At 39.0% G+C, this 25,260-nt stretch overlaps 1 protein-coding gene across 8 annotated transcripts in view; it reads left to right on the plus strand.

Annotated features, from left to right (window-relative positions):
* The window catches only part of TLK2 (tousled like kinase 2), a 123,896-nt gene that overhangs the window by 17,850 nt on the left and 80,786 nt on the right, over positions 1–25,260 (plus strand). For 7 of the 8 annotated variants that reach the window (XM_005220906.5, NM_001192827.1, XM_059878147.1 and 4 more), the window contains exon 3: positions 24,622–24,693. The exons of the other annotated variant lie outside the window; for it this stretch is intronic. In XM_005220906.5, coding sequence (XP_005220963.1) covers positions 24,622–24,693 — 72 coding nt within the window. The remainder of the gene's footprint in view (positions 1–24,621; positions 24,694–25,260) is intronic. 8 annotated transcript variants of the gene reach the window in all.

Below are 25,260 nucleotides of genomic sequence, written 5' to 3' on the forward strand. Positions count from 1 at the left end.
CACAAATTTTAGAAACACGCCACCAGTGTTACCTTGATACCAAACCAGGTAAAAATGTTACGAAAAAAGAAAACTATATCTCAGTATCCTTTATGAATATATATGTAAAACTCATTAACAAAATATTAGTAAATTGAATCTAGCTCTTTATATGTTTTATCCTATATGATACATTATGACTAATTGGGCTTAAACCCAGTTGCAAGGTAGGTTGAACATTCAAAGTCAGTGTTAGCTACCATATTAATGAAATAAAGGCAAAAAGCTAAATAATCTTGTAATAGGTGCATAAAAAGCACTTGAAAGAAATTTAGCACTAGTTTGTGATAAAAGCTCTCAGCTGGCTGTGAATAGAAGGGAACGTTGTCAATCTGATAAAAGATGTCTATTAAAAACCTACATTGAATCTCACACTTAAATGGTGGAAGATTGAGTGCTTTCAACCCAATGTCCAGAACAAGTCAATTCACAACTTCTTTACAGCATGTTCTGAAGGTCCTAGCCAGGTGCAGTAAGGCAAATAAAAGGAATAAGCTTATAGATTGGAAAGGAAAAATAAAATTGTTTATTTTTAGATGTCTTACAGATGACATGATTATGCATTAGAATGTTCTGAGTAACTGATTTTTTTTAAAAATGGCTAGAGTTTAAGTTTAGCTAGACTACAAGTTGAATTTATGCAACACATCAATTGTGTTTCTTTACACTTGGAATGTATAACTGGCAATTGAAATTTGAAAAGCAATACAATTTGCAGTAGCATCAAATAGTATAAATACAGAAATGTTCCCTAAGAACAGAAGAGTGAGAATATTTCTTAGAGATCCTTGTAATAGGAGTTGTTTTGTATTGCCATTTCATTAAGGTACAAAGGACTAAAGAACATGGACCCCCTTGCAGTCCAAGGGACTCTCAAGAGTCTTCTCCAACACCACAGTTCAAAAGCATCAATTCTTCGGCGCTCAGCTTTCTTCGCAGTCCAACTCTCACATCCATACTTGACCACTGGAAAAACCATAGTCTTGACTAGACGGACCTATATTGGCAAAATAATGTCTCTGCTTTTGAATATGCTATCTAGGTTGGTCGTAACTTTCATTTTTTATTTAGATCATGTTCAAAACCTTTTGCCTTTTAGTTAGAACTTCAGTATTGTGACTTGCTGAATAATTGGGCCTCTGTGGGGGCAAACTATTTTGTTGTAATAGGGTAGTTAAAACTTGTTGGTTTGGTTGGTTAAAGTTCAGTATTAAGGATGGTCCATTCGTATCTTCCCATACTCCCATTGAGCACCAACTTTATTTCAGGCACTATTCTACACCTTTCTGATATATACTATTATTTAATCCTTACAATATCTCTGAGGTGGGTGGTTTTTCCTTTTTTATCACAGATGAGAAGACCAGAGCTCATAGTGCTTAAGTGATTTGCCTAGTTCCATACAGGGATTCAGTGATTCAGTCCCATACCAGTCTGATTTTAAACTGTTGGTATCAGCTGTTCTCAGTCATTTTTCTGTTGGTCACGCCACTGGGCCATCCCATTCTTTCCCATTCAGGAAATGCAAGTAAGTGAGATTAATTTTTATAGTGCTAAGTTTGAGTCTATGTTTTACTTCAAAAGTAAATCAGAAGAAAAAACAAACTGTTAAGTGATATAGTTTTTGGTACTCTTCACAGATATCAAGATACAAGTTTTATATTGGCTTTAATATACTTTAATGGAAGGCACAGTCCATTTAAAGTTTGATGTTTAATTCTGAGCCATGGGCTGTGTGCCTTGGAAAATAATGTGTTTTAGGGATGTAAGTAACAGTAACCTAGCTAGGTCTTTTACATGGGTTTTACCAAAGGTTAGTATTGTGATTTTTGGAATTGAAAGGTGAACAGATGAGATTGCCAGGCCTTGGTGGGAAACCTCCCAACTGTCTTTCCCTAGTCAGACAGGTGGAAATTTGAAGCAGCTAAAATCTGTGTGTGTGGGAGGTAGGGCGATTGATTATATAAACTTAATATTACTGTCTTAAATTCTACCCCTTGATGGGACATAAAGGGCATTAGTGATGTCTGCCTGGCCCTTTTTTTTTTTTTTTTGGCCATGCCATGCAGGATTTTAGTTCCTTGGCCAGGGATTGAACCTGTGCCCCCTGCAGTGGAAACTCAGAGTCCTAACCACTGGACTACCAGGGAGTTCCCTGCCTAGCTTTCCACAGATGAGTAAACTGAAGATCAGGGAATTCCCTGATGGTCCAGTGGTTAGGACTCCAAGCTTCCACTGCAGGGGTACAGGTTCAATCCCTGGTTTGGGAACTGAAATCCCACAAGCCATGTGTAGCATGGCCAAAAATAACTGAAGGTCAGATAGAGCACTGACTTGCTAATGATTGTGCCACAATCAGTAAATGACAGAACTGGAATTTAGACTTCTGCCTCCTGTCCTTATACCAGTATATTGGGGTCTGCAGTAAGAGTTTTGTTATACTGTTTCCTGTCGGCAAGGATTTGTTTCTTACCAATTAATTAATGCTCTCTTCAAAACAGTAAAAGTCAGGAACCTTATATTTATTGCTCATCAAACTTTGTTTAGACATTTTAATTCTGGATTATGCTGATATTTTTATTTTTGTTCTTACTATGATTTCTTCTCTGTTATCTCTACTGTAAATGTGCCCCATGATTTTGTTCAGAGTTTCCTTTTTCTATCTAAATATCTGTGAGTATTGAATTTGTAGTTTTTAGTCAAAAAAGGAGAGTTTTTTTTTTTTATCATAAGGAGTAAGGTTAAAAGCTAAATTGTAAGCTTTATAATAAGATATGTAGTCCATATACTGTTGCTTCTATGTGCATGGAGATTATATTTCTTTTCCTTTAGGATTAGTGTTTTTTTTAATGATTAATTTTCAGAACACGTGCATACTTTTATAATAGGACTATCATTGTTAGGAGAAGCTTGGGTATGTATCCACCTAGATTTAAAAAATACTGTACTTAACCCACTTGCATGCGTATTTACCTGTAGAAAGCATACCGTATTGATTTTTATGACTTTTACAAAAGTTGAATCATACTAATCATTATTGTTCTAAACTTACTTTTCACACAGCAGATAATTTTAAGATCTGCCATAAAGATGTTGTTATATATAGACCTAGTTCAGATCACTATTTAAATAATCATCCTATAAACATGTTTGTAGACTGGTCTTTTGTCACTTAACTAAAGAAATATATGAGATAAGAGATTTGGAACTTAGAGAGAGAAAATGGTACCCTGATCCTTTCTGTAGATGATCAGGAAGCTCTGGAGGGCAGGATTGTGTTTGCTGCTCTTCTGTACCCAGTAACAGTGTATGCAGCAGCAGTGCAGCCCCATGTGTGTAAGTACTTCCTGTATTGAGCAAGAGTACACTGGATTTTTTTAAACAGCTTTATTGAGATATAATTCTCACAACAGACAATTTACTCAATTAAGATATGCAATTCAGTGACTCCAGGTGTACTTATAGAAATGTGAAACCATTACCACTATCAATTTTCAAACATTTTCATTACCTCAAAAAACAAAAGCAAAAAACCCTTACCCCTTAGCTTTCACCCTCAAAATTCACCCCCTTCTCTCGGTGCCTATTGTTTAGTTGCTAAGTCGGTCTTACTCTTTGCAACCCCATGGACTGTAGCCCACCAGGCTCCTCTGTCCATGGGATTTCCCAGACAAGAATACTGGAGGGGGTTGCCATTTCCTTCTCCAGGGATCTTCCCTACCCAGAGTTCGAACCCACATCTCCTGCATTGCAGCTGGGTTCTTTATCACTGAGCCACCCGGGAAGCCCCCTTTCAGTGCCAGGCAACCATTAATCTACTTTTTGTCTCGATTATATTTCACCAGATCTGAACACTTAGTATAAATGGAATCATACAGTCTGTGGTCCTTTGTGATTGGCTGCTTTCACTTGGCATAATGGTTATAAGGTTCGTTCCTGTATCTGAACTTCATTTCTTCTTATTGCCAAATAATATTCCATTGTATGGATATACTCCATTTTGTCTATTCATTCTTTCAGTTGATGGACGTTTGGGTTATTTCCGTTTTTTGGCTATTATGAATAGTGTGCCATGAACATTCATGTACATGTTTTTGTGTGCATATGTTTTCATTTCTCTTGGATATATTCCTTGGAGTGAAATTGCTGGATCTTATGGTTAAGAGATAGTCCATTAAGGGATTAATTTAAGACTTAAGAATCTATTTTTTTTAAGTCATTAGTTTAACCATTAGAGGAACTGCCAGACTGTTTTCCAAAGTGGCTGTGCCTTTTTACCTCTCCACCTGCAGTGTGTGAGGGTTAAACTTTCTCCATGTCCTTGTCTGTCTTGTTGGTTATATGTACCAGACTTCCATAGGAAGGTTGTCCAGAAGAAAAGATAGTTAAAGAACTTTTTATTGTTTTTATGGTTGGATTTGCTTGTCTGAAAATGGATGTTAATAAATACATGGTTAAGATTTTGCCATTTATTTAGGGCTGAAATGCTCCTAAAAATCATTAATATTAGTTAAGGATTTTCCTGACTGTGTACTGTGATATTTTATTTGCTTGTCAAAACACAGTTATTCATTTAAAATCACCCCACTGATTTGACTGTGCTGTGGTGTGAAAAGGTGGTTCTACTAATAACTAAGAATGGTGCGGTTTTAATTCTTTATTAGGTCTACTCTTTAATGGAGTATCCTTTAATTACCTCAGATAGTTTGACCCTGTAGTCGGCTGTGCTCTTTTATACTTAAACTTTTGTCTGCTGTTCTCAATCCCTTTTAAGATGCCAATTTAGTTCAAGGAGGAAATGAAGACTTTAGAAACTCAACAAATGTTGACATTTAAACTTTTACAAGAGTGAAAGAGTAACCTTCAGCCCCTATTTCTACAAGGTTCATATAGGCTTCATTCATCTGCTAAAGACTGGTTGTCAGCATTTGTATTTTAACCTCAGTTTTCGTAAGTTTACAACTTATCCACAAGGTTTTCTTTAGGCTTGAAACTGAAGTAATTTTAACCGCCCCCCCACCAAAAGTTCATTTAGGTATATTAGAAGTGTGTTTTACTTTGTTTTTTGGGAGCCTTGCTTCTTATAAACAAGAAACGTGACTCTTGTCTATTTTTTAAACTGTCCATTTGATGTTTTGCTTAAAAAAATCATTAGTGGGATACAGGATAATTAAAGGTAATCAAAGGGTCGCAAAGAGTCAGACACAACTTAGAGACTGAACAACAGGATAATCAGCTTAAATGTTAGCGTAGAAAATAAGGCTTTCACTGAGGAATGTTAACTTATTATCATACATTGTGTTAAAAATTCTTTTTTCCCTTTATCCTTATGTAAAAAAACAAACTGTTGTGTCAAAGACTTTCAGTAGATTGAAGATTCAGTTCAGTTCAGTGGCTTAGTCGTGTCCGACTCTTGTGACCCCGTGAATTGCAGCACGCCAGGCCTCCCTGTCCATCACCAACTACCGGAGTTCACTCAAACTCATGTACATCGAGTTGGTGATGCTATCCAGCCATCTCATCCTCTGTTGTCCCCTTCTCCTCCTGCCCCCAAAATCCCTCCCAGCATCAGGGTCTTTTCCAATGACTCAGCTCTTCTCATGAGGTTGCCAAAGTATTAGAGTTTCAGCTTTAGCATCTGTCCTTCCAAAGAACACCCAGGACTGATCTCCTTCAGAATGGACTGGTTGGATCTCCTTGCAGTCCAATGGACTCTCAAGAGTCTTCTCTAACACCACAGTTCAAAAGCATCAATTCTTTGGCACTCAGCTTTCTTCACAGTCCAACTCTCACATCCATATATGACCACTGGAAAAACCATAGCTTTGACTAGATGGACCTTTGTTGCCAAAGTAATGTCTCTGCTTTTTATTATGCTGTCTCGGTTGGTCATAACTTTCCTTCCAAGGAGTAAGCGTCTTTTAATTTCATGGCTGCAATCACCATCTGCAGTGATTTTGGAGCCCCAAAAAATAAAGTCTGACACTGTTTCCACTGTTTCCCCATCTATTTCCCATGAAGTGATGGGACCAGATGCCATGATCTTAGTTTTCTGAATGTTGAAGATTAGGAACTAATAAATCCAGAGTTGGAAAATTAGAAAACAAAGGGAGAAATGGAGAAAGTAAGTGGGTTATGACAAAAGAGAGTGAAGACTTACACAGAAAGAGAAAACTGGAAGTGGATGCTGTTAGTTTTATGATGTTGTTCAGTCGCTAAATCCCGTCCAACTCTTTGTGGCCCCATGGACTGCAGCATGTCAGGCTTCCTGTCTTTCGCTATCTCCCAGAGTTTGCTCAAACTTGTGTCCAATGAGTCACTGATGCCATCCAACCCTCTCATCCTCTGTGCCCCGCTTCTCCTGCCCTCAATCTTTTCCAGCATCAGGATCTTTACCAATGAATTGGCTCTTGATATTAGGTGGCCAAAGTATTGGAGCTTCAACCTCAGTGTCAGTCCTTCCAATGAGTATTCAGGATTGATTTCCTTTAGGATTGACTGGTTTAATCTTGTTGTCCAAGGGACTCTCAAGAGTCTTCTCCAGCACCACGTTGCAAAAGCTTCAGTTCTTTGGTGCTCAGCCTTCTTTAGAGAAGCCTAGTGGCTCAGACGGTAGAGCGTCTGCCTGCAATGCGGGAGACCCGGCTTTGATTCCTGGGTCAGGAAGATCCCTTGGAGAAGGAAATGGCAATCCACTCCAGCACTCTTGCCGGAAAATCCCATGGACGGAGGAGCCTGGTAGGCTACAGTCCATGGGGTCACAAAGAGTCGGACATGACTGAACGACTTCACTTTCACTTTTTCACTTTCAGCCTTCTTTGTGGTCCAACACTCACATCTGTACATGACTACTGGAAAAACCATAGCTTTGACTGTACAGACCTTTGTTGTCAAAGTTATATCTCTGCTTTTTAATATGATATCTAGGTTTGTCATAGCTTTCCTTCTAAGAAGCAAGCACTTTTAATTTCATGGCTGCAGTCATTGTCTACTGTGATTTTGAAGCCTAAGAAAATAAAGTCTGTCACTGTTTCCATTTTTTTCTCCATCCGTTTGCCATGAAATATCATGGGATCAAATACCATGGTCTTCGTTTATTTGAATGTTGAGTTTTAAGCCAGCTCTTTCACTCTCCTCTTTCACCCCCATCAAGAAGCTGTTTATAAAGTTCCTCTTCCCTTTATACCATTAGAGTGGTATCATCTACATATCTGAGGTTGTTAATATTTCTTCCGGCAATCCTGATTCCACCTTGTGGAATTTCTCATGATGTACTCTGTGTATAAGTTAAATAAACAGGGTGACAGTATACAGACTGACTTACTCCTTTCCCAATTTTGAACCAGTCTGTTATTCCATGTCTGGTTCTAACTGTTGCTTCTTGACCTGCATAGAGGTTTCTAAGAAGACAGATAAGGTGGTCTGGTATTCTCATCTCTTTAAGAATTTTCCAGTTTCTTGTTGTGATGCACACAAAGTCTTTCATGTAGTCAGTAAAGTAGAAGTAGATACTTTTCTGGAATTTCTTTGCTTTCTCTGTGACCCAACAAATGTGGGCAATTTGATCTCTGGTTCCTCTGTCTTTTCTAAATCCAGCCTGTACATCTAGAGATTCTCGGTTTACATACTGTTGAAGCCTAGCTTGAAGGATTTTGAGCATTACCTTAGTAGCATGTGAAATGAGCATAATTGTACAGTAGTTTGAACATTCTTTGGCATTGCCTTTCTTTGAAATTGAAATGAAGACTGACCTTTTCCATTCCTGTGACCACTACTGGCATAATGAGTGCAGCATTTTAACAGCATCATCTTTTAGGATTTGAAATAGCTCAGCTGGAATTCCGTCACCTCCACTAGCTTTGTTCGTAGTAATGCTTCGTAAGGCCCACTTGACTTTACACTCCAGGATGTTGGCTCTAGGAGCGTGACTACACTGTTGTGGTTATCTGCTCAGTCGTGTCCAACTCTTTGAGACCCCATGGACTATACAGTCTGTGGAATTTTCCAGGCCAGAATACTGGGGTGGGTATTTGATTCACTTCTCCAGGGGATCTTCCCAACTTAGGGATGGAACCCAGGTCTTCCACATTGCAGACAGATTCTTTACCAACTGAGCCACGAGGGGAGCCCTTATCCAGGTCACTGAGACCTTTTTTGTATAATTGTTGTGGGTATTCTTACCATCTCTTCTACTTCTGTTAGGTCCTTGCCACTTCCATTCTTTATTGTGCGTGTCTTTGCATGAAATGTTCCCTTGGTATCTCCAGTTTTCTTGAAGAGATCTCTAGTCTTTCCCATTCTATTGTTTTCTTTATTTCTTTGCATTGTTCACATAAGAAAGCTTTTTTATCTCTCCTCTCTGTACTCTGGAACTCTGCATTCAGATTGGTATTATCTTTTCCTTTCTCCTTTACCTTTCGCTTCTCTTCTCAGCTGTTGGTAAGGACTCTTCAACCATTGTTTACTTCTTGCATTTCTTTTCCTAGGAGATGGTTTTGCTCACTGCCTCCTGTACGATGTTATGAATCTCCATCCATAGTTCTTCAGGTGCTGTATCAGATCTAATCCTTGAATCTATTTGCCACCTCCACTATATAATCATAAAAATTTGATTTAGGTCATATGTGAATGGCCTAGTGGTTTTCCTTCCTTTCTTTAGTTTAAGCCTGAATTTTGCAATAAGGAGCTCATCTTGTTTTTGCTGACTATATAGAGCTTCTCCATCTTCAACTGCAAAGAATGTAATCAGTCTGATTTTGGTATTGACCATCTGGTGATGTCCATGTGTAGCTGTCTTTGTGTTGTTGGAAGAGGGTGTTTGCTATCACCAGTGTGTTCTCTTGGCAAAACTTTTTTAGCCTTTGCCCTGCTTCATTTTGTACTCGAAAGCCAAACTTGCCTGTTACTCCAGGTATCTCTTGACTTCCTACTTTTGCCTTCCAGTCCCCTATGAGGAAAAGGGCATCTTTTTGTTTTGGTGTTAATTCTATAAGGTCTTGTAGGTCTTCATAGAACCATTTAACTTCTGCTTCTTCAGTTATAGTGATCGGGTTATAGACTTGAATTACTGTGAAATTGAATGGTTTGCCTTGGAAACGAACAGAGATCATTTTGTTGTTTTTGAGATTGCACTGAAGTACTGCATTTTGGACTCTCTTTTGCTTATGAAGTTACAGGTTCAGTTCAGTCAGTTCAATCGTGTCCGACTCTTTGCGACCCTGTGAATTGCAGCAAGCCAGGCCTCCCTGTCCATCACAAACTCCCAGAGTTCACTCAAACTCACGTCCATCGAGTCAGTGATGCCATCCAGCCATCTCATCCTCTGTCATCCCCTTCTCCTCCTGCCCTCAATCCCTCCCAGCATCAGAGTCTTTTCCAATGAGTCAACTCTTCGCATGAGGTGGCCAGAGTATTGGAGTTTCAGCTTTAGCATCATTCCTTCCAAAGAACACCCAGGGCTGACCTCCTTTAGAATGGATCGGTTGGATCTCCTTGCAGTCCAAGGGACTCTCAAGAGTCTTCTCTAACACCACAGTTCAAAAGCATCAGTTCTTCGGTGCTCAGCTTTCTTCACAGTCCAACTCTCACACCCATACATGACCACTGGAAAAACCATAGCCTTGACTAGACGGACCTTTGTTGGCAAAGTAATGTCTCTGCTTTTTAATATGCTGTCTAGGTTGCTCATAACTTTTCCTTCCAAGGAGTAAGCGTCTTTTAATTTCATGGCTGCAATCACCATCTGCAGTGATTTTGGAGCCCCCCAAAATAAAGTCTGACACTGTTTCCACTGTTTCCCCATCTATTTCCGGATGCCATGGTCTTCTTTTTCTGAGTTTTAAGCCAACTTTTTCACTCTCCTCTTTCACTTTCATCAAGAGGCTTTTTAGTTCCTCTTCACTTTTTGCCATAAGGGTGGTGTCATCTGCATATCTGAGGTTATTGATATTTCTCCCGGCAATCTTGATTCCAGCTTATGCTTCTTCCAGCCCAGCGTTTCTCATGATGTACTCTGCATATAAGTTAAATAAGCAGGGTGGCAATATACAGCCTTGATGTACTCCTTTTCCTATTTGGAACCAGTCTGTTGTTCCATGTCCAGTTCTAACTGTTGCATCCTGACCTGCATACAGGTTTCTCAAAAGGCAGTTCAGGTGGTGATATTCCCATCTCTTTGAGAATTTTCCACAGTTTATTGTGATCCACACAGTCAAAGGCTTTGGCATAGTCAATAAAGCAGAAATAGATGTTTTTCTTGGAACTCTCTTGCTTTTTCGATGATCCAGCAGATGTTGGCAATTTGATCTCTGGTTCCTCTGCCTTTTCTAAAACCAGCTGGAACATCTGGAAGTTCACGGTTCACATATTGCTGAAGCCTGGCTTGGAGAATTTTGAGCATTACTTTACTAGCGTGTGAGATGAGTGCATTTGTGCGGTAGTTTGAGCATTCTTTGGGATTGGAATGAAAACTGACCTTTTCCAGTCCTGTGGCCACTGCTGAGTTTTCCAAATTTGCTGGCATGTTGAGTGCAGCACTTTCACAGCATCATCTTTGAGGATTTGAAATAGCTCAACTGGAATTCCATCACCTCCACTAGCTTTGTTCGTAGTGATGCTTTCTAAGGCCCACTTGACTTCACACTCCAGGATGTCTGGCTCTAGGTCAGTGATCACACCATCGTGATTATCTGGGTCATGAAGATCTTTTTTGTACAGTTCTTCTGTGTATTCTTGTCATCTCTTCTTAGTATCTTCTGCTTCTGTTATGTCCATACCACTTCTATCTTTTATCGAGCCTATCTTTGCATGAAATGTTCCTTTGGTATCTCTGATTTTCTTGAAGAGATCTCTAGTCTTTCCCATTCTGTTGTTTTCCTTTATTTCTTTGCACTGATCTCTGAGAAAGGCTTTCTTATGTCTCCTTGCTATTCTTTGGAACTCTGCTTTCAGATGCTTATATCTTTCTTTTCTCCTTTGCTTTTCGCTTCTCTTCTTTTCACAGCTATTTGTAAGTTACAAGTTACATCATATTAATATGAAAATCTTAGTGAAAGTAGTTAATTTCCATCCAAGATAGTAGATATTAATATTGACAAAAATAAGATGTAAAAATCTGAATAGACTCCTATAACCAAGAAAAAATCAAGGTGATTACAAAATTATTTTCTCCTCCTCCTGTTCCTCCTACTCCTTTGAAGCAGTGCCAAAAAAACCACTCCCTAGTTAGTGGTGGTCTGTCCTAACCTTTTAAGAAATAATAATTCTCATGTTAAATAATGACATAGGTATAAATAAACTCCGATAACAAAACCTGGCACATATGAGGAAGTCAAAGTATAATCTAATCTCATTTATGAATATATGTATATATGTTTGCTGCTGCTAAGTCACTTCAGTCGTGTCCGATTCTGTGCGACCCCATAGACGGCAGACCACCAGGCTACCCCGTCCCTGGGATTCTCCAGGCAAGAACACTGGAGTGGGTTGCCATTTCCTTCTCCAGTGCATGAAAGTGAAAGTGAAGTCCCTCAGTCATGTCCGACCCTTAGCGACCCCATGGACTGCAGCCCACCAGGCTCCTCCGTCCATGGGAGTTTCCAGACAAGAGTACTGGAGTGGGTTGCCATTTCCTTCTCCAGTATATATGTTTAAGTTCAAGTAAAAATATTTGCAAATGGCCAATTACTTTGTTTCAGGGAGTTTATCTGAAGAATGTCTGACAAGTTCAGTATTTTTAAATCACTGACTGTGGAGATGACTCTATACCAATAACTCTAGAGTACAGCTGAATGACAGTAGCACAGTATACGAATATCTCTAGAGTATAACTGAAGACAGTAGTACATATTTTGAAGCCAGATTGCTTAGGTCTGGATCCTGGCACTGCTTCTTGGCAGCTGGGCGACCTTGGGAAGTTTACTAAACTTCTCTTATAGTTTTCTCATCTAATAATAAGACTGCTAATAACTGTCATATAAGTTTGTCATCAGTTTCCTAGGGCTGAGTAACATAGACTGAGTGACTTAAGCAACAGGAATTTATTTTCTCACAAATGCTAGAGGATAGAAGTTCAAGATCAAGGTGTCAGTAGGATTGGTTCCTTTGAGGCTTTCTCTCCTTGGCTTGCAGATGGCCCCCTTCTCATTGTGTCTTTATATGGTCTTTCTTCTGAGCTTGCATGTCCAGTATTTCTGTGTCCTAATTTCTACTTTGTATAAGGACAGCAGTCATTTTGGATTAGTATCCACCCTACTGACACATTTTAGCTTAATTACCTCTTCAAAGGTCATGTCTCCAAATACATTCTGAGGTTTTGGGGTTAGGACTTGAGTATATAAATTTAAGGAGGACACAGTTGAGCCCATAAGAGCTTTCTAGGAGGATTAAATGCACTAATATAGAGTATCCGACCATGTAGCAAGCTCTGCCTAAGTATTGTTTACCATTATTGCATAACCACAGCAAGTAGTTATATAATACATATAAATACTAAAAATAATCATACATTAAAAAGCTTAAAAGTACTTACAGATTCAAAGAAAGTTGCAAAAAAAAAATGTACAAGGAGGTTCCATGTATCCCTTTTCTCCCCTAGTGTGAACAACGTATGTAATTATAGTACAATATTTAAACCAAGAAGTTGACATTGGGGAACTCCACAGAGCTTGTTCAGGTTTCATGTTGTGCACACATCTTTTGTGTCTGTGTGTCCAGGTGCTTCTGTGAAATTTTATTGCTTGTGTAGCTTACTGTATCCACCACCCCAGTCAAGATGCAGAACTGCCCCATCTCAGAACTCTCTCCCACTACTCCTTTGTAGCCACCCCCGTTCCTTCCCTCGAAACCCTAACTCCTGACATCCATTCATCTGCTTTTCATCTCTATAAATACTACCATTTCAAGAATTGTATGTGTTTCTTATATATTTATATATATATACATATATATATATATATATATCATGTAGTATATAACTTTTTGAGATTAGCCTTTTTCACTTGGCATAATTTCCTTGGAGCCCATCAAAGTTGTTGCATATATTAATAGCTCATCCCTCTTTATTGTTGAGTAGTACTTCATGGTGTGGATGTATCACAATATAAAGGCTAGTTGGTTTCTAGTTTTTTGGTTATTACCAATAAAGCCACAGTGAACATGAGTGTACAGGTTTTTGCATGAACATTTTCTGGAGCTAATGTGTCTATGATTTGTCCCTTCATCTTATTGGTGGGATCTTTTGCTGAGTAAAATTTTTAATTTTGGTAAGGTTCCATTTGTTAATGTTTCCTTTTATGGATCAAGCTTTTGGTGTAAGGCCTCTTCACCTAGTCCTGGGGTTTTGATGACTTTCTCCCTTTTCTCTCCCCCTACATGTTTTCTTTGGGTCTATTTTTCACTTGTTGTGAGAATCAAATGTGCTAATATAGAATACTCAGCCCATAGAAGTACACATGTGTTAGTTACTGCAATAGCAAATAAGCATTTTTTGTAAATAAGAATTATATCATTTCTTAAGATTCCGTATAATGAGAGAGATCATATGATATTTATCTTTCTCTGTCTCACTGACTTCGCTTGATAATCTCTAGGTCATCCATGTCCTGCAGGTGGCATTATTTCATCTTTTTGTGGCTGGGTAGCATTCCATTGTATATAAATAACACATCATCTTTATCCATTAAACGTCAGTGGACATTTAGGTTGCTTCCTCATCTTGGTTATTGTAAATAGTGCTGCAGTGAACATTGGGGTGCATGTATCTTTTCAAATTATGATTTTCTCCTGGTATGTGCCCAGGAATGGGATTTCTTGATTATATAGTAGGTCTGTTTTTAGTTTTTCAAGGCATCTCTATACTGTTCTCTATAGTGGTGTACCAGTTTACATTCCCATCAACAGTGTAGGAGAGTTCCCTTTTTTCCACACCCTCTCCAGCATTGTTTGTTGACTTTTTGATGATAGACATTCTAACTGTCATAAAGTGATACCTCATTATAGTTTTGATTTGCATTTCTATGATTGAGTATCTTTTAATGTGTTTTGGCCATCTGTATGTCTTTTTTTTTTGACTGTGCTGGCTCATTGTTGCTGGCCTCAGGTTCTCTCTAGTTGAAACAAGCAGGGGCTAGTCTCCAGTTGCAGTGCACAGGCTTCTCATTGCAGTGGCTTCTCTTGTCATAGAGCATGGGCTCCAGGGCACACTGGCTTCAGTAGTTGTGGTGCACAGACTTAGTTGCCCCATGGCACATGAAATCTTCCTGGACCAGGGATCAAACCTGTGTTCTTTGTATTGGCAGGCGGATTTTTAACCACTGGACTATCAGGAAAGTCTTATATGTCTTCTTTGGAGAAATGTCTGTTTAGATCTTCTGCTCACAGCTGCATGTTGGTCAGTTGTTTGTTTGCAAATATTTTCTTCCATTCTGTGAGTTGTCTTTATTTTCTTTATGGTTTCTTTTGCTCTGCAGAAGCTTTCAGGTTTAATTAGGTCCCATTTGTTTGTTTTTATTTTTATTTTCATTATTCTAGGAGGTGAATCAAGAAAGATATTGCTGCAATTTATATCAAAGAGTATTCTGCCTATGTTTTCCTCTAAGAGTTTTATGGTGTCCAGCCTTACATTTAAGTCTTTGATCCATTTCGAGTTTATTTTTGTTTATGGTGTTAGCAGTGTTCTGATTTCATTTTTCACATGTAGCTGTCCAGTTTTTCCAATACCATTTATTGAAGAGACTGTCTTTCTCCATTGTATATTTTTCTTGCCTCCTTTGTTGTAGATTAGTTGACCGTAGGTGCATGAGTTTATTTCTGGGTTTTTATCCTGTTGTGTTGATCTATTTTTCTGTCTTTGGGCCAATGCCATGCTGTTTTTTAGCCACACAACATGGCATGGGAGGTCTTAGTTCCCTGACCAGGGATCAAACCTGTAGCCCTGCATTGCAAGTGCAGAGTCTTAACCACTGGGCTACCAGGGAAGTTCAGTACTATACTGCTTTGATTATTGTAGCTTTGTAGTATAGTCTGAAGTCGAGGAGTCTGATTCTTCAAGCTCCATTTTTCTTTCTCAGGATTGCTTTAGCTATTTGGAGTCTTTTGTGTTTCCACATAAATTTTAGGTTTCTTTTGTTCTAGTTCTGTGAAAAATGCTATTGGTAATTTGATAGGGATTTCTTTGAATTTGTGGATTGCTTTGGGTCATGTATTCATTTTGACAATGTTGATTCTCCAATCCAAGAGCATTGTATACGTTTTGTCTATGTCTGTCTTCATGCCAGTGCCATGCTGTTTTGATTACTGTAGCTGTGTAATAAGTGGATTTGGGACACCTCCGACTTTATCTTTTACAAGACTGGTTCTTTGCAGTCTTATTACAGTTTTTAATGGTTAAGGACTAGAAGAGTTACTTTGAAAAAGAAGGACACAACAGTGATTATTTTAAAATATAATTTCATTTTATTATTTATTTATTTTTGGCTGTGTGGGTCTTCGTTGCTGCGAGGGCTTTTCTCTAGTTGCAGTGTGCAGGGGCTACTTTTTAGTTGCGGTGTATGGGCTTCTCGTTGCATTGTCTTCTCTTGTGGAACACAGGCTCTGAGGCATGTGGGCTTCAATAGTTGCAGCACGTGGGGGTCAGTAGTTGTGGCTCCAGGCTCTAGAGTATAGACTCAACAGTTGTGATGCACAGGCTTAAGTTGCTCTTCGGCATGTGAGATATTGCCGGGTCAGGGATCAAACCTGTGTCTCCTGCATTGGCAGGTGGATTCTTTACCATTGTGCCACCAGGGAAGCCCAACAGTGTTCTTTATGGTGATTTATGTTGTTTTATTCAAAGCGGTAAACTGAGAAACAAGAGGTATAAATTGTGGAAAAGTGAAGTCACTCAGTCATGTCCGACTCTTTGCAACCCCATGGACTGTGGCTACCAGGCTTCTCCGTCCATGGGATTTTCCAGGCAAAAATACTGGAGTGGGTAGCTGTTCCCTTCTCCAAGGGATCTTCCCAACCCAGGGATCAAACCCAGGTCTCCCGCATTGCACATAGATGGTTTGCCTTCTGAGCCACCAGGAATACATAAACTTATTATTTATAACTACTATGATTTATATCTGGACAAGGAATTCAAGAGGAACAATCATATGATTAGGATGAATAACAACTCAGTAATTGGCTAAATGAAATATATGAAAATTATATAATTCCTGAATGTCAGCAGTATGAGGAAAATAGGAGAAATTGAATCCTAGTTATTCTAACTTGGGAGATGAAGACGAAGATGTCACAGTGGTGAACGAGAGTTAAACTTTAGTAACCCATAAACTTTTATGTCTTTGGGCTTAATTTTCCCCTAGGGATAATAATTGAGGCCAGAGGCTTGAACTGGAACTGTCTAAAGCTGGGGATTGGGAAGGGGCACACTTGTCTATGAATTAGAACTAATAAAACTGTCCACCAGTCCAGGACATAGGATGGAAGAGAACTGCTTAACTTTGGCTTGTGGCTGTTAAAAGCCACAAGAAATGGAAACTCCAGCTTTGTGTGGAAATCCTGGGCCGGAAAACTAATATATTTGAAACTGGTGAATGTTATAGGGCATTAGCAGAGGTGACCATTAAAATTCCCTTGGGATTGATTGCTCCTTAACCCCTGAAATGTGGAGGATGCCCCCAAAGCTGTTTATGTACTCATACAAAACTCATAAAGCACCTTAGTAAAAAAATCCAACAAATGAGAGAGTTTACAGTTGAGGGGCATATAATAATAGACTGGAACTTAATTATCCAATATATAGTCCATATTCATTTTCTGCCTTTGTCCCAATAATGTCCTTTATTTGGTTTTGCTTTTGCTTTGTTTTACAATCCATGGTCAAATCAAGGATCATACTTTGAATTTTGTCATGCCTTTTTATCCTTCTCTAGTTCAGTTTTTTTCTGCCTTTTTTGTTGGGTTTTTAATGATAGCTACATTTTTTAAAGATAACATTGTTTGCCTGAAAGCCTTTGGTTAGCTCTCTTACTAGACAGTAAGATGTTTTAGAACAGGGAATGTGTGTCATTTATCCCTGCTAATTAAATTTAATCTAATGATTTTATAATAATTTAGGATGCTGTGCTTCAGAAAAGGACAGGAAAAGGGAGGATTACATGATTCTTAATCCTGTTTTTCTTTTGGTTAGCCGCACATGCTCCAGGATGCTCCACACATGCGCAAGGATCCTTGTGCCTATTGCTTTGATGTTTCGAACACTACAGTGCACACCACTTTACAGTTCATATCATAATTGCTAAAAAAATGGGTTCTTCAGTTCTCTTTTGCCTGTATTCAACCCATTTGCCACTGCCTTTTCAAAGTGAGAGATAGTTGGTGGGTAAAATGAATGGTTAAAATATGTTAATAGTATATGATTTTATTACTATCCAAGAGACATAAAATACTTCTTGAAAGTTACAATAAAGATAATTCATAAACAGGATATTTTTAACATTTAGGCATAGGAAGATTCAATTTAAATTATTATAGAATTCTTAAGTAAAGCTTTTTTAAACATCATGGAACTCTATTATATCATTAAAGGAATAAGTCCTTGATTGATTTATGTCACTGGGAATACTTTATTTTATTTTATTTCTTCTTCCTAGTTTCCCTTTATTTTTTTTTTCTTTGCCGTTTTGCAAGCATCTCACTATGAAGCTCTCTGATATATTGTGTTGATTACAATTTTAAAATAGTACTTTAAGGATACAGTGAAAAGAATACCCTGAAATGAATGTAAATTGACTCTAAGCCTAGTAACTTATTTTTTTAAATAGCCTTATTGAGATGTTATTCATATGCCATACAGTTCACCCATTTAAATTGCACAGTTCATGGTTTTTAGTATATTTAGAGGTAAGTACAACCATCCACAAAATCAGCTTTAGAATATTGTTATCACCTCAAAAAGAATCCCATACCCTTCAGCTAGCACCCTGTGTCCCGCAACCCTCCACCTAGGCAACTGTGCTTTACTTTCTGTCTTAGATTTCCCTGGTCTGAGCTTTAACATGAGTAGAATCATTTGATATTTGGTCTGTTGTAACTGGCTTCTTTAACTCAGCAAAATGTTTTCAAGGTTCATTTATCCTGTAGCACGTATCAGTTCTTGATTCCATTTTATGGTCAAATAATATTCCATTGTATGGATATATCATATTTCATGTATCCATTTATTAGTTGATGGATATCTGGATTGTTTTCACCTTTTGACTTTTGTCAGTAATACTGCTGTGAAAATTTGTGTCCAAGTTTGTGGGTGTACATGTTTTTATTTCTCTTCAATATGTTTCTAGGCGTAGCATTCTGAGTCATATGTAACTCTGTGTTTAATTGAGTAACTGCCCAACTGCTTTTGAAAGTGGCTGCCCCATTTTATGTTCCTACCAGCAGTGTTTGTGGGTTCCAGTTTCTCCACATTATTGCCAGCACTTCTTACTGTCTTTGTGAATCTATCCGTCCTGGTAGGTGTGAAGTGGTGCCACATTTTGGTTTTGATTTTTGTTTCCCCATTGGCTAATGATGTTGAGCTTCTCTTCATGTGCTTATTGGTCATTTGTATCTCATCTTTGGAGAAATGTCTATTTAGACCTTTTGCCCATTTTATATTGGATTATCTGTCTTTATTTCTGAACTATAAGAGTTTTTTATATAGCATGCCAGTACCTTTTCAAATATATGATATGCAGATACCTTCCATTTTGTAGGTTGTCTTCGTTGATAGTGTCCTTTCAACCACATGTGTGCTCGGTCCCTTCAGTCGTGTCTGACTCCTTGGGACCCTATGGACCCTGTGGACCCCCCAGGTTCCTCTGTGCATGAAATTCTCCAGGCAAGGATACTGTAGTCGGCTGCCATGCTCCCCTCCGGGGGATCTTCTGACCCCGGGACCAAACCCACATCTCGTTACGTTCTCTGCATTGGCAGGCGGTTCTTTACCACTAGTGCCGCCTGGGAAGCCCCACAAACATTTTTAGTTTTTAAAAAGTCTAATTTATCTTTTTTTCTTTTGTTGTTGGCAGTTTAAGTGTCATGTCTAAGAATTCTTTGCCCAGTTTGAGTTTGTGAAGATTTACCCCTTTCATCTAAGAATTGTATGGTTTTAGCGGAGAAGGCAATGGCACCCCACTGCAGTACTCTTGTCTGGAGAATCCCATGGACGGAGGAGCCTAGTAGGCTACAGTCCATGGGGTCGCTAAGTCGGGCACGACTGAGCGATTTCACTTTCACTTTTCACTTTCATGCATTGGAGAAGGAAAGGCAACCCACTCCAGTGTTCTTGCCTGGAGAATCCCAGGGATGGGGGAGCCTAGTGGGCTGCCGTCTATGGGGTCGTACAGAGTCGGACACGACTGAAGCGACTTAGCAGCAACAGCAGTAGCTGTTGGTTTAAGTACTTGAACCATTTTGAGTTAATTTTTATATGGTGTGAAGTAGGAGTTTATCCTCATTGTTTTGCCTGTGGCTATCCAGTTGTCTCAGCACCCTTTGTTAAAAGGGCTATTCTTTCCCCTACTGAACCGTGTTGGCTCCTTTGTCAACAATCATTTGGCCGTAGATTATGGATTTCTTTCTGAACTCTCAGTTCTTTTCCATTGGTCCATCTTTATGTCAGTGCTATACTGTCTTGATTAGTTTTGTTTGTAGTAAGTCTTGAAGTCAGGAAATGTGAGTTCACCTTCTTTTTCAGGGTTCTTTTGGTGCTTTATAATTCCTTTTTTTTTTTTTTTTTTGAGGGCAGGGGGCACGCAACACAGCATGTAGAATCTTAGTTCCCTGACCAGGGGTGGAATCTGTGTCCCTGACTTCCCAAAAAGTCCCCATTCTCTATGAATTTTAGAATCAGCTTGTCAGTTTCTACAAAGTCAGCTGGATTTCTACTGGGGATTCCACTGAATCTATAGATCAGCTGAGAGAGAACTGCTATCCTGACAGTGTTAAGTATTCCAGTTCATGAACATGGGATGTTTTTCCATTTATTTAGATCTTTAATTTCTTGCAGTAGTTTTTAAGGTAGTTTTTAGCGTATATGTTTTTTATTTCTTTTGTTCATATCTAGGTAGTTTATTCTCTTTGATGCTAATGTGAATGGAATTGTTTTCTTAACTTCATTTCAAATTCATTGCAGGGTTATAGAAATTGTAAAACAGGTTTTTGTATATTGATCTTGTATCCTACAATCTTTATGAACTTGTTAGTTTAGGTAGGATTTTAGTGGATCCTTTCTGGTTTTATATATACAATAGTATATCTTCTGGGAATGGCATAGTTTTAATTCTTCCTTTTCAAGCTGAATGCCTTATTTATTTATTTTTTATTATTACTTTTTTGGGGGGGAGTATAATTGCCTGCCTAGAACTTCTAGTATAATGTTGAATATGTGGGTGAGAACAAACATCCTTGTCTTGTTTTGGGTCTTAGGAGAAAGCTTCCAGTGTTTAACTGTTAATTATGATGTGAACTGTAGGGTTTGTTTGTTTTTTTCTGTAGTCGCCCTTTTGTTGGGTTGAGGAAGTTTCTTTTTTATTTATCTAAGAACTCCTTCCTTTGCTTTCATTTTGGAAGAACACTTTGCTCAATGTATGAGTGTTGGTTGACCCAACACTCTCTGCCTCTGACCTCACACTTTGAATATATTATCCTGCTGCCTTTGGGCCGTGATTGTTTTTGCTCAGAAATCAACTGTAAATCTTACTTGGATTCCCTTATAAGTGATGTGTTACATTTCTGCTTTCAAGATTTTCTCTTTTTCCTTACCTTCCTTTGAGTATATTTCCTATAATATGTTTGTTTATGAGGCTTTTTGTGTTTATCCTGCTTGGAGCTCATCAAGCTTCTTGTATCAGTAAGTTATTATTATTATTTTTTAATAATTTGAGAAAATTTCAGACAGTTTCTTCAAAAAATTTTTTCTACTCCTTTCTTGCTCTCCTCTCCTTCTGGGTATCCCAATTATGTACATGGTGATGTACTTAACAGTTTTCCACATTTCTTTGAAGCTCTGTTCTTTTTTCTTCTTTTTTTTTATTGTTTGTTTATTTTTCAGCTTGCATAATCTCTATTGATCTGTCTTCTGATTTGCTAATTATTTCTTCTGCCAGTTCACTTCTTCTCTTGCGCCCCTCTCAGTTCAGTTCAGTTCAGTCACTCAGTTGTTTCCGACTCTTTGCGACCCCATGGACTGCAGCACTCCAGGCCTCCCTGTCCATCACCAACTCCCAGAGTTTACTCAAACTCATGTCCTTTAAGCCGGTGATGCCATCCAGCCATCTCATCCTCTGTCGTCCCCTTCTCCCAGCATCAGGGTCTTTTCAAATGAGTCAGCTCTTCGCATCAGGTGGCCAAAGTATCGGAGTTTCAGCTTCAACATCAGTCCTTCCATTGAATATTCAGGACTAATTTACTTTGGGATGGACTGGTTGGATCTCCTTGCAGTCCAAGGGACTCTCAAGAGTCTTCTCCAACACCACAGTTCAAAAGAATCAATTCTTTGGTGCTCAGTTTCTTTATAGTCCAACTCTCACATCCATACATGACTACTGGAAAAGCCATAGCTTTGACTAGACAGACCTTTGTTGGCAAAGTAATGTCTCTGCTTTTTAATATTCTGTCTAGGTTGGTCATAACTTTCCTCCCAAGGAGTAAGCGTCTTTTAAGGTCATGGCTGCAGTCACCATCTGCAGTGATTTTGGAGCCCAGAAAAATAGTCTGTCACTATTTGACTGTTTCCCCATCTATTTGCCATGAAGTGATGGGACCAGATGACATTATCTTAGTTTTCTGAATGTTGAGCTTTAAGCCAACTTTTTCACTCTCCTCTTTCATTTTCATCAAGAGGCTCTTTAGTTCTTCGCTTTCTGCCATAAAGGTGGTGTCACCTGCATATTGATATTTCTCCCGGCAATCTTGATTCCATCTTGTGCTTCATCCAGCCCAGCGTTTCTCATGGTGTACTCTGCATATAAGTTAAATAAGCAGGGTGACAATATATAGCCTTGACGTACTCCTTTTCCTATTTGGAACCAGTCTCTTGTTCCATGTCCAGTTCTGACTGTTACTTCCTGACCTGTATACAGATTTCTCAAGAGGCAGGTCAGGTGGTCTGGTAGTCCCATCTCCTTAAGAATTTTCCACAGTTCGTGGTAATCCACACAGTCAAAGGCTTTGGCATAGTCAATAAAGCAAAAATAGATGTTTTTCTTGGAACTCTCTTGCTTTTTTGATAATCCAACAGATATCAGCAATTTGATCTCTGGTTCCTCTGCCTTTTCTAAAACCAGCTGGAACATCTGAAAGTTCACGGTTCACGTACTGTTGTAGCCTGGCTTGGAGAATTTTGAGCATTACTTTACTAGCGTGTGAGATGAGTGCAATTTGCAGTAGTTTGAGCATTCTTTGGCATTGCCTTTCTTTGGGATTGGAATGAAAACTGACCTTTTCCAGTCCTGTGGCCACTGCTGAGTTTTCCAAATTTGCTGGCATATTGAGTGCAGCATTTTCACAGCATCATCTTTCAGGATTTGAAATAGCTCAACTGGAATTCCATCACCTCCACTAGTTTTGTTTGTAGTGATGTTTCCTAAGGCCCACTTGACTTCACATTCCAGGGTATCTGGCTCTAGGTGAGTGATCACACCATCATGATTATCTAGATTGTGAAGATCTTTTTTGTATAGTTCTTCTGTGTATTCCTGCCACCTCTTCTTAATAACTTCTGCTTCTGTTAGGCGCATACCATTTCTGTCCTTTATTGAGCCTGTCTTTGCATGAAATGTTCCTTTGGTATCTCTAATTTTCTTAAAGAAATCTTGTCTTTCCCGTTCTATTCTTTTCCTCTATTTCTTTGCACTGATCGCTGAGGAAGGCTTTCTTATCTCTCCTTGATATTCTTTGAAACTCTGCATTCAAATGGGTATATCTTTCCTTTTCTCCTTTGTTTTTTGCTTCTCTTCTTTTCACAGCCAGTCGTAAGGCCTCCTCAGACAGCCATTTTGCTTTTTTCATTTTTTTTCTTGGGGATGGTATTGATCCCTGTCTCCTGTACAATGTCACGAACCTCCGTCCACAGTTCATCAGGCACTCTGTCTATCAGATCTAATCCCTTGAATCTATTTCTCACTTCCACTGTATAATCATAAGGGATTTGATTTAGGTCATACCTGTTTGACAAATGTTTGCTATTCGTTCTGACCGCAGGATGACTCCTCCCTGGTGGGGCTTTATTCCTTGGTTCTCTCTTTCTAACTAACTGACCTACAGTCTAGGCTGTATCTTCATTACACAAATATTTTCCCACTTGCCTTTTGCCACAGTCTCCATTGAATATCTGTAGATTTAAACTTGTCCACACTCTGTTGAGAATGAAGTCAGGTCCTTTGGGAAGAGATTTTGTACTATATGTTCCAGTGTTTTACCCCCGGCAAAATATCTAAGCCAGGGTTCTGGTGTTGGGGGTGGGGACAATGAGTAACACTTTTCTGTGAAGTGACATTCAGCCTCTAGGAACTGAATACCAGGAGCGGAGGTATAGATGGGGTGCACACAGCAAGCAGCTTGTCTCTTGTGATGTGGAACCACTACCTTATGAGCTGAGCGAGAGGCCTGTTGGAGTCCCAGTATTCTCAGTGTACCAAGCTAAGGCAGAGCCTCCCTTCCACAAGTCAGCGTTAGGCAGATGGAAGCCTCCTGTCTTTGATGTACTTGGCTGGGACTTAGCTTCAGTGACAGAGTGCTGGGGACAAAATGAGAAGCCTGAAGTCCTGCTCCTCTCAGGAAGAAAGCCCTTGACTGAGAGCTGGGGGAAGGAGGGGGCTTGTGCTCTTGGCTGCAGCAGTCTGGAACCCTGCTGAGATGGGAGGGTGGGATATGGGAAGAAAAGCATGATCTTCCTTCAGGTACCACAGACTTTCACCTTGCAGGCTAAATTTTTTGTAGATTTTATTGAATGGTTGTTTCTTCATTAGCTCTTTGCCCTTAGGGACCATTGTCAGAGGCTTTGAATGGTGGTTTTAAAAAATAATTTTCATCAGTTTCTCTGAGCAGCAGGCTAGCAGAGATCCTTACGCTATTAGGCTTAGAGGTGAGTCTTTTGTAACTGTTTTTTGAGCTGGCAGTCTCTTTAAAGCATGATTCGAAAAAGTGTTTCCTTCATTATGGTCTCTGACCACCCCCTCATGAGGAACCCTTGGCATACCCTTAACATAACTTTCAGATATCGACTGTAAGATACAAGAATCACGAGAATCGTTTTTCCCTTGCTTATTTTCCTTAAAGAATGAACTTGCTCCATGTGAAAGTACTCTAGAAGGGGAAAGTTTGCACAGGAGTTCAGAGTTTATAAAGGAAATGAAAATAACATTAGGTAGAGAATTTTAACATGAGTGCCCTCTACTATATGATGGATGGAGTTCTTTTCAAGTTGGCTCAGAGGTGTTGCAGTTAATTCTTGGTTTCTTTGACTTGACCTAGATATCACAATCACATGGCTTCTTCCTCATTTTTGCTGTCATCTTAGTTTCTTTTGATTCCTTTTTGTTTTTTTCTTTTCAGGGGCCACTCAATAGTGAGTCTTCCAACCAGAGCTTGTGCAGCGTGGGGTCCTTGAGTGATAAAGAAGTAGAGGTAAGAAGCCACATCCATTGCAAGACTTCTCATATTCCCACACTTTAGATCTGGGTTAAACCATAGCACTGCAGACTCTGGGGTCCTGTTAGGGTTTGTGTCAATGATTCCCCTTAGAGTTGTGTGCTCTTTGTGTCTGCACAGTTGTCATGTGGCCCTGATGGGTTTTTATTACTATAATCATAATAATCAATAAAAGGTAGAAATTTGCAGTTGTAGCTGAATTAGTCTAGGTGTCCTTGAATTTTAGCACTTCTTAGTACTTCAGCAGAGTGAGTCAGTGTGGCCTGAAGGACTTCAGTAACAAAATTTGAAATTTTGTGTTTTTTAAAGGCAAATAACCTAGCTGATTATATAACTGCTTACTTTGCACTTAGATAAGACTTTGAATAGACTAGTCAGTTGACTGATCATGCAGATATTTCCTTTTTGGAAAAAAATTTTAGATTTAAGGTCTTTTAAAGTAGAAATATTGGGATTCCCTGGTGGTCCAATGGTTAGGACTCAGTGCTTTCACTGCTGGGATCTGGATTTTGAATCCCTGGTCAGAGAACTACTATCCCATAA

Source organism: Bos taurus, chromosome 19 (genome assembly GCF_002263795.3).
Source record: "Bos taurus isolate L1 Dominette 01449 registration number 42190680 breed Hereford chromosome 19, ARS-UCD2.0, whole genome shotgun sequence".
Taxonomy (NCBI): Eukaryota; Metazoa; Chordata; class Mammalia; order Artiodactyla; family Bovidae; genus Bos; species Bos taurus.